We start from the raw sequence: 10,506 nt of genomic DNA on the forward strand, positions 1-10,506 counted from the left end.
GAGTTCAAATCCCAGCACCCACATGGTGGCTCACAACCATCTGTAATGAGATCCGGATGTTCCTGAAGACAGCTACAATGCACTTAAATAAATAAAATAATGCATTAAATAAATAAAATATTTAGAAGAAGAAGAAGAAGGCAGAGATGAAAGTCCATGTGACCAGAGAGAAGGGATTTGAGGGACATGGCTTCCTGTTGATATTTAATGTCCTTGTGTGAGATTGTCCCACTGTGCCATTCCTACTAGTATTTTCAGATTGTTGATAGTGTTTCGCTGTGTGGCCCGGGCTGGCTTTGAACTTGTGATCCTCTGGCTCCAGCTTCCTGAGTGCTGGAATTAGAGATGTGTGCTGCTATGCATGCCCCCGGTTGCTTTGCAAGATCACGGGCATTTTTTGTATTTTGGGATTTTTTTCCTTGCTAGATTTATTTTGTGTCCATGTGTATGTGAATGGGTGCACCTGTGCCATGGCTACATGTAGAGGGCAGAGAACAATGTCCAGGCATTATATTTCTCCTTTCGCATGTGAATCCTGGCACTGTTTTGTTGGCATGCACCTTCACCAGCTGAATATACAGACACACACACAGATATATACCACACACACACACACACACACACACACACACACACACCATACACATACATGTACAAAGACACATACCACACAGATACACACACAACATACACACACTGCACACACAGACACACATAGAAAGAGGGGGAGGGAGAGGGAAAAGAGGTTGATTTTGCATGAAGAAATATATGTGATTTTGACACTTGCAAAGACAAGGCTCTAGGCAAGGACTGAATTTTTGTCAGATTAGTTTTTGCATTCAGCAAATATGGGTTAACTTCACTTTGATCTTAGTCCCTTTGAAGACAGTTGTGTAAGAAGAGATACATATAGAGAATTGCTGGATTGTCCTATAATGGGCACAGGAAGAAGGACCCAACTCTCCTGTGGCAGAGGTGGAGGGTATTGAAACATGCCACTAAAACAGTAGGAGCATGCTGGGCCAGAGGGAGGAAGGGCTGTTGAGGCAAAGAGGATGGGTGGTCAGGGGAAATGATCTGAGAACAAGCAAGGTGCATTTAGGAAAGAACGAGACAGGGGGTTGACTTGTAGGGGACATGATGGAGAATGGTAGGCAGAGTCTTGGAGGAAGATGGAAGGCTAAGGATCTGACTTCCTGGATACAGGAAACTTGGGCTTGCTGGGAAGCCTCTTTGTATGAACCATTCTTGTCTCCAGAGGGATTGGACATCTTGGGTACTCAAGAAATGCTTGCTGAGTTAGTGGCAGACAGACCAGTAAGCGGTTTGTTGGGCAACAAGTAAGTATGCTCACATCCAGCTTTCCTTTGGATTTTCTCTTCTACACAGAAAAGACAATCATCAAGACGCCAATACGGAGAGACGCGAGTGGGGCAGGGGACTTCATCGCACTGTTAGATTTAAAGGCTGTCTCTTATTGTGTGGCAAGTCCATTGAGAAATGCTGTATATGTTTATTCATTTCTTTCCCCAATCTTGGTATGTCTATGGAGTCCTGGCTATTTTGGAACTCACCATGTAGAGCACATTGTCCTTGAATTCACAAAAACCTGCCAGCCTCTGCCTCAGGAGGGCTGTGACTAAAGGCACGCACCATCATGCCCACCAAGCTCCTATGCACTTTTGACAGAAGTTGTTCTATTGAAGGCACGTGAATGTTCACAAAATCAGAATTAAACACCCTGGCATTAAATTTTTGTGATCCTTGTCTTCTCTCAGTTGTACCGTTGCAAGGATTTTAAACTTAGTGTAATTCCTGGTTTTTACATATTCAGAGGCCATGAGAATGGATGTCAGCGTTAACAAACACAGAGAATGCCCAAACGGATTTAAAGGGAAGGAAAAGGACTATTTAGGAATAAAGTTAGTCTAAGTAATATTCTCTGGGGCTGGATTCCCTTGGAGTTGAGAGGGTACATAGCCTTCCCGGAAGTTCTGGACTTCAAAGTTGGCTCCAAACCCAGGCGAGGTCACTTCTCCAAGAGTTCTGGTAGACGTTTCTTTCGTGTTCAAATTAGTGATCGCTAGTGGACTATTCTGGTCACCGCTGACTGGAGAACAGAAAGAATTCAGGACCGTGGTAAGGAATATTAAAGGATCCTCGAGTTTGGCCACTTATTAATATCCATCAAGGATCAAGTCAAATCTCTTCCCCACACCAACCATATTTACCCCAGGGAGAAGGTTTTCCAAATCAAGACAGTGGGAGTGGACCTGGGGTTCTCCGACTGAGGACATCGGCGGGGTGAAACACTTGGGCAAGTTCCCTCTGCCCCACGACTTGCTATCGAGAGCCGTACTAAACACGTCCCAGAAATTCATTTATGCCAGGAGGGAGGCCACTTTTCCGGGTGGAACTGTCAGAGTGGGTTGAGAGGAGGGGAAATGGGAAGCGAGATTCTCCGACGGCTGGCAGTTTGGGGAGGAACGCTTCGCCGCATTCATCAGGAGCGCGAGAGCAGTGGCCTTGAAACCCCAGACGGCCAGCGGTGGACGCAGGCCACCTAGACAGCTTCCGGGTTTGGAAACGCTCCACCCACCTCTGGACCGACTGCCAGGTCTCCAGGCGCATGCGCCGGCGCTCCGGGAGCGCCCCAACTCACCCCAAACAACTAACCGGGCCCCGGCCCGCTTGGGGCGTACCATTTGTTCCAGTCGCGGGGTGGAGGCAAAGCTCCCCCACAGGACTCTGAAACCCGCTCCCCTTCCTCAGCCAGGAGCGTCCTGGGAAGATGGAGGGCGGCGAGGCGCCTCGCACGAGGAACCCGGGCGGAGCACGCACCGCCCAGCCTCCGAGGCTCTGAACAAAGTGGCACGCCCCGATCCCAGCTGATCCGCCCGGCTCCGGCGGCGGCGGCTCCCCGGGCGAGACCATCGCGCCGCCTCGGGAGGGGTGTCGCCGAGGGGGAGGGGGCGGAGCGGCCATTGTCCGGTCAGCGCCGTCTGCGGGGCGGGGGAGGGGATTACGGAACGAGCGGGGGCCCGGGGCGTCACAGCCGGCCGCTGCGACTCCACAGCCGGCGGGGGCTACGGGTTCCTCCCCGCCCAGCCCCGGACCCGCCAGCGCCGCCGCACGGGACAGCGCCGTGCCTGGGGGGCGGCGGAGAGAGCCGCCAAGGCCGCCGGGTCTCCCCGGCTCGCTCGGCCCAGCCCCTCCTCCGCAGCTCCCCTCCCTCTCCTCGCCGCGCCCCCCCTCTCCGCGGGCCGAGTGGTGCCGCCCGCCTCCAGCTGACCCGCCTGGAATCCCGGCTCGGAGCCCCGGACTCGCGCCCGCCTGCGCGCCCGCTCCCTCCCCTTCCCCCCGCCCCGCGCCCCCCGCCGCCGCCGCCGCCGCCGCCTCCGCTTCCTCCGAGGGGGGCCCAGGCCCAGCCGCCGTCGCCTCCGAGCTCCGCCGCCGCCGCCGCCGCCGCCGCCGCCGAGCACCATGGGAGACGCCGGGAGCGAGCGCAGCAAAGCGCCCAGCCTGCCGCCTCGCTGTCCCTGCGGCTTCTGGGGGTAAGTGTGGGGGCAGAGGTGCGGGCGCGGGCCTCGGGGTGGCGGTGGGGACCCGAGGGAGGCCGGAGCCCCGGGAAGCTGGGCCGCGGAAGCCGGGCCACGGGGGAGCGGGCGGGGACCGCGGCCTCGGCCCGAGGAGGGCTGCGGGAAGGGGACGCTGAGGGTTGGGGGAGGAGGAGGTGGAAGAGGAGGAATAGGAGGAGGAGGAGGAGAAGGAGGACCAGGAGGACCACGACCAGGACCGCCCGGGCCGCGCTGCCCTCTGTGGGACTCGCTGGCCCGAGGCCGGCTTGGGGTGAGGGGCCACAGTGAGCCGGAGGGACGCGGTGGCGGCGCTGGCACTTGTCGGTGGGGCAGGGCTGCCCCTTTTCCCTTGGCCTGTGGAGGCCAGTCCGCCTCCCCCTCATCTTGGTATGAGTTGGTGCCCAGCCATCAGGAGGGTATTTCCTCTGACTTTTTCACCTCCCCTCCTCCCTGCTGCTCCCCGGGAGATTTGCATCATCACTTCCTAAATTATATCTCAGTCCCCATTTGCTTTTAGGAAGCTGTTCACACGTCACACGTTTGAACAGATCCACGGTCCAGATTCGGGCTTGAGGAGTAAAGTTAAAAGGGATTGTTGAGGGTCTCACTTTTTATCTAAAACATGTTTCAGGGAGTCTGTAAAATTACTCTGTCCAAAAAACTCCTCCTCCTCCACCGCCACCACCACCACTACTACCACTACTGCCACCGCCACCACCATCACCACCATCATCACCACCATCATAACCATCAGCAACAACAACGAACAACAAGGACCCCCCCCCCAAACAGATTAAACACCCCACCCAGCTAAACGGAACCAAAAACAGAAACTTCCCAACAGAACCTCCAGCCAGCCTGGCTTGTGGAATGTGAGAGCCGCTTCCTCTTTGGCTCTCGAATTCTCTTTCCCTATTAAAAATTTTCTTTTTAAATGTTCACTACACAGCATAGAATTCCATGCCACATTAGGTGAGTTGGGGGTGGGTTACAAATAGATAGATAGATAGATAGATAGATAGATGGGACCCTACCAGCAGTTCTAGTTTGTCCTTGGAACACGTTGGGTTTTATAGATTGTCACCTAACAAGCAGTGGTCATACCTCATGACTAGTTCTGTGTAAGGTTGCTGGAGGGTTACAGCAGCTTTTGAGAGTCAGGCTTTTTATCCTTTTTAAAGATTGTGTTGGGACGTATACGAAGGAAATTGGCAGTTTCTAGTGAAGACACCCTGGGAATTAGCTATTTTATACTCCAGGAATGGCTGATATAGAAATTAAAGATGCTTAAGAGTGAAGGAGAGTAGAAAGTGGAAAGTTTTCAGTTCAGTGGTTTTGAAGTGTATCCTTTCAAAAAAATTCTTAAGTGGAAGGATAGGGATCTAGAACAAGTTGTAGCCTTAGCAAAAATTCCAAAGATGTAACTTTTAACTGTAGAGTCTTTCATTTTAATTTGATTTAAAACATTTTAAAAGTTTTTTGAACTTTATGAAAAAAATGTTGAAAAAAATCACACATCAAAATTAACCAGCTCCAAAGACTTTACAGTGAGAGTTGCTGGGGTTATTGGCTTGTCTGTGAAGTGCTGAAGTGTTTGGGTGGACAGTCCAACTCTCCTAGGGATCTGACAGGATTAGCTATTACTGGATGGGGGAATTGAGGCATGCAGATGATGGGATGGCTAACTTGCTCCTCCTTGTAGGGAGTGCAGGGTGTGGTGGGCGAGTACACCAGAGAGCCTAGTGCCATCACATTTATGACATCACAAGCCCTAGATTGTAACTTAGTGTGGGACATGTGGCCTTAGAAAGTAGCTCCCAGTGACCACCTCAGTGATTGCGCAGAGTGTGGCGAGGTCTGCTTCCTGGCAACCTGCTCTTATGTCCTTGGGACCATTAGTGGATAAAGTGAAGGGGATACTTACTTTCACCAAGGCTTAGAAGCTGGAGAAGTAGATGATGGAATAGCTCCCTGCCTTTAGCCAGCAGATTTTGCGTCAGGCTAAGAGACTGGTGGGAGCAGACAGCGGAAGTCTTTTCGAGACAGGGTTTCTCTATATAGCCCTGGCTGTCCTGGAACTCACTCTGTAGACCAGGCTGACCTTGAACTCAGAAATCCACCTGCCTCTGCCTCCCGAGTGCTGGGATTAAAGGCAAAGGCGTGCGCCACCACGCCCGGCTGGACAGCGGAAGTCTTGACCCACAGCACTCAGGGTTCTTTCATTGCTACTTTCAGTCTGTCCCCTTATGAGCTTGGGTTTGCCTAACAGAAGTAGTGAGCATGAAGCTAGTAATTACCTGGTAACACGTTGTAACACACCCTTTTAAAACCTTTCCTAAGGGTGATTGTAGACACGTGTGTAGTTTGTATTTCATGCCAAAGAGTAACCAAATTATTGTCTTTGTTATGTCATAGCTGATTTTAATCATTTTCTTGTGTTGCACAGGGCATAATTATACTATGTCGATCAGGGGCACTTAGAATACGTTCGACACAGATACTTGAGTGCCTCTGTGAGTAATGGTGGGTGAGGCGGAGAGAGAAGTAGACTGATGGAGTTGAATAGGTGGTCCCGGTGCTTATGAGAAGCAGTTGCCCTAGGAAGGTGGAGGTGGATGAGGGTATACTGGAGAAAGGGGCTCTTCAACAGGACGAGTGTGTAAGAAGGGTGAAGGGTGGAGAGGAGGCTGAGGGAACGGTGTGGGTGGAGGCCGGGAAGGGAGCGAGAGGGTGAGCAACAGGGTGGCCACGGTAGATTGTGGAGAGGAGTCAACTGGGGATGAGGTGAGGAAGTGGAGCTTGTGGCTTCGTGGGCAGTGCTGAGGCCTTTGGACCTTCATCCCGAGTGCATGGCGAGTTAATGAAGAACGCCAAGTGTGGCTGACCTTTGATATGGAAGGTTATTGGCTATCTTGAGAGTGGCTAGGTGTGTGGGTGTGATTGTGTGTTTGGATGGGTGTGGTATATGTGTTTATGGAGTGCTGGCAGGTCTGGAGATAGAGAACACCTGTCAGAAGTAGTAAGTGGCATGAACGTGTCATGGCTGGGAAGAATACAGATGGGGATGGACTGAATGTTATGGAGGAATGTAAGATATTCCTCGTCTTTTCCCTCTGTAAAAACAAAAAGGAGGCTCCCAAGAACTGTTGTGCGGCATGGTACTCTGGAAGCTGCAGGTCTTTAACATGAGCTAGCCAGGGCCCATGCCCAGGCGTTTGCAGAGGGTCCTCTCTACAGAATTTTTCTGGCATTGTGAGAGTAAAGGGAGTTCCTTCAGAATTGCTGTTTTCTCCAGTGACTCAGGCTTTAGTATTTGCTGCTGAGCATTGTCTAGTCAGGACAGTAATCACAAGGGCTTGGCAAATAGGAGAGCTTTGAGCTCTTTCTTGTGGGTGCACAGTAGAAAGGAGAATGCCAAGAGGAGCATGCAGTTCAAACACAGTTTCCAGCTCTGTCTCTGGTTTATGTTGTGTCACTGGGGTGGGTAGTTGGAGTAATTTATAGAGACTGTCTCCTTACTGGGAAACTTGCTACCTTGGAGATTGTTGAAGACCGCTCTGTTTATAGAACTTGGAAGTTCTTTATGTGGTAGAGACTGTACCTTCTAGGATTAACAGTCTGTTCCTTGTGATTTGGACTTAAAAGTTTTAGTGAAATATGATCAGTGTCTTGGCTCATTTTAGACATTTTGAAATCAGGCAAAAAGAAAAAAGCACTTATTTGATAATTGCCATGTTTGAAATACAATTGTCAGTACATTAATATGAATACACTTACCCCCTTTTCTCCTCCCCCTTCCTTTTCTTTGGAGACAGAGTTTTATTATATAGTTCAGGCTAGCTTTGAACTCACTGCAGCTCAGGCTGGTCTAGATGGCTTACACTCCCTATGTGCTATGATTTTAGGTACTTACCACTGTGCTTAGCTTGAAAGTACTTTCACATTGTCTAGATACGTAAGTAGTATTATTTTAGTTTATTTAAAAATGCTCATGCACTCAAAGTTTACTGATTTTTTTTTCCTAAATATTTTAGGAAGCTGTTGAACAGTTTGATGTACTAGCACATGCCTTTAATCCCAGCACTTGGGAGGCAAGATAGGTAGACAGATCTCTGTGAATTCAAGGTCAGCCTGGTCTATATAGCGAGTTAAAGGCAAGCCAGAACTTCTCAAACAGGCGCGCAGGCGCAAACACACACACACACACACACACACACACACACACACACACACACACCAAGGATATACCATATATATATTTGGGGACAGTAGGCTAGTGAGGACGGTAGGCTAGTGAGGATGTCATTTTACTCTTTGTATAAAAAGTCTGCCTACTGCTATTGACATTTTGTTTTCATAATTGGAAATAGTCTCTGACACAGTGAAAATTTTTTTTTTTAAAGATTTATTTATTTATTATATGTAAGTACACTGTAGCTGTCTTCAGACACTCCAGAAGAGGGAGTCAGATCTTGTTAAGGATGGTTGTGAGCCACCATGTGGTTGCTGGGATTTGAACTCTGCACCTTTGGAAGAGCAGTCGGGTGCTCTTACTGGCTGAGCCAACTCACCAGCCCACAGTGAAAAATTTTAAAGATTTATTTATTATAAATAAGTACACTGTAGCTGCTCTTCAGATGCACCAGAAGAGGGTGTCAAATCTCATTAAGGGTGGTTGTGAGCCACCATGTGGTTGCTGGGGTTTGAACTCAGGACCTTCGGAAGAGCAGTCAGTGCTCTTACCCTCTGAGCCATCTTATCAGCCCCACAGTGGAATATTATGGGAACTATGAGAGGTATTATTTATTCAGTAGATAAACATTGCAGGGTAGTGACCATAAAAGTTATGTCTGAGATTGATAGAATAATTTATAGAATAATTTGAGGCTTAACTAGATTATTTTGAGGATTATAAAACGAGAAGCTCAGGTTGATAAGATGGCTTAGTGTATAAAGGCACTTTGGTGTTTAAGTTCAGTTCCTGAGACCCATACAATGGAAGGAGAGAACCACAAGTTGTCTTCTGATTTCTACATGTGTTTCATGACATGCATGTCTTACATACACAAATATAACTTAAACCATGAAATGTGGCTACATTTTTAGAAGAATATCTTGTATTTATTCTTTGACAGATTCATACACATGTACAGTGTATTTTTATTATATGTCCAGTTCTCCCCTCCACTCCCCCCAGGACACCCCTCACTTCCTCCTGGCCGTCTCCCCACAAGAGTATCATAGTAGCCTTTTTTTTTTTTTTTTTTGGGTAATCCACTGCATTCAGTCATTGCTGCCTACTGGAATGTTGACTGTCCTGTTGGTTTTGTCTTGTGTGGATCTTGTGCATATACCCGCAGCTGCAATGAGTTCCTGAATTGAGTGGCCACGGCATGGCACTGCACAGGACTCCTCCCTGCCCTCCAGCTCTTACACTCTGTCTGTCTCCCTCTTCTGTCATGATCCCGTGTGTGTGTGTGTGTGTGTGTGTGTGTGTGTGTGTGTGTGTTGGTCCAGCTGTCCCGTTTATGGCTGAGTGCTAACAGTCATTCTTATTACTTTAGTTATGAGTCTTTGCATTGACTGCTGCCCACTGCAGAAAGGAGCTTCTGAAGGCCATGGGTGTGACCATACTATTTAGCTTGACACCATGTCACATATTAAGGTGGTGGCGCCTGTGTGCGACCCAGGTCTGGTGCAGTATCCTTTCTCCATCCTTTCACCCTCAGGGAGTGTCTGCCTTATGATGAGTCGTGTTTCTTGGAGGCAGCATTTAGATGGTATCTGCTCTTAAAACATACTATTCTTATTTTCTGTATATGAGTGTCTTCCCTGCGTGTATATCTGTGTACCATATGCATGCAGTGTTCTTGGAGGGATTGAATTACAGATGGTTGTGAACTGTCATTTGGGTGCTGGAGATCAAACCCAGGGTTTTTGGAAGAGCAACCAGTGCTCTTAGCCATTGAACCATCCCTCCTGGTTTCTGCTTTTTTATTTAATCAGCTGGTCTGTGTGTTTTTATTGGGAAAGAAATTGGGACAGTCCCTCCTTCCTTTTATTTTTGTTTACATTTTCTTGGCAGGGTCTTGTGTAAGTCCTGTTTGGCCTGGAACCTATTATGTAGACAATGAATGGTTCTTGACCTCTGGGTCGACCCTCTTTGTGGTAGAACAACCTTTCACAGGGGTTGTCTAAAATAGTCAGAAAACACAGATATTTATATTACAATTTATAACAGCAAAGTTACAGTTACAAAGTAGCAATGGAAATAATTTTATGGTTGCCTGTCACAACATGAGGAACTGTATCAAAGGGTCACAGGGCTATTAGGAAGTTTGAGAACAGCTGATGTAGACCATGCTGGCCTTGAGTTCATAGAGAGATCCCTGCCTCTGCCCCCCAATTGTTGTGATTAAAGGTGTGTACCAGCACAATGGGCAATCTTCAGAGTTACTGGAAAGTGTATATTGACTATGACTACTGTTCATTTTGTTGATTTTTATACTGTTTGGTTTTCTGCTCTCTGCATCAGTTAATTCTAGTGTGGCTTATTTACTGGATGGATATATTTCTGAAAGATTTCTTCAAGTTGTTTTTTTTTTTTTTAGAACCGAGTTAGTAATTCTGGGATGTTTTATTTTTCTGTAAGTTTTACAGATAGTGTTGCTGGGTATACAGTCAGGGTTGGTATTTGTTGTCCTTGCTTTCAGGTTTCAGTTGACCACTGTTATGAATGGCACCACCTTATTTGTCACTTGGTGCTTCTCTCCTGACACTTACTTTGTCTTAGATTTCATGTTTTAATTATAGTCTGAGGGGTGCTTCTTTTCTGGCTTTGTCTGTTCAGTGCTCTAATGTCTCATATCTTTCTAAACTAGGGGAAATATTCTGTTATGATTCTTCTTCTTTTTTTTTTTTTTTTTTT

General features: G+C 48.1%; 1 protein-coding gene across 1 annotated transcript in view; it reads left to right on the forward strand.

Annotated features, from left to right (window-relative positions):
• The first annotated feature begins 3,428 nt into the window (after positions 1-3,428).
• Positions 3,429-10,506, forward strand: part of Zfand3 (zinc finger AN1-type containing 3) — a 188,909-nt gene continuing 181,831 nt past the window's right edge. The window contains exon 1 of the mRNA XM_021221437.2: positions 3,429-3,554. Coding sequence (XP_021077096.1) covers positions 3,484-3,554 — 71 coding nt within the window. The 5' untranslated portion in view covers positions 3,429-3,483. The remainder of the gene's footprint in view (positions 3,555-10,506) is intronic.

The sequence above is a fragment of the Mus pahari genome, chromosome 21, assembly GCF_900095145.1.
Source record: "Mus pahari chromosome 21, PAHARI_EIJ_v1.1, whole genome shotgun sequence".
In the NCBI taxonomy this organism is placed as follows: Eukaryota; Metazoa; Chordata; class Mammalia; order Rodentia; family Muridae; genus Mus; species Mus pahari.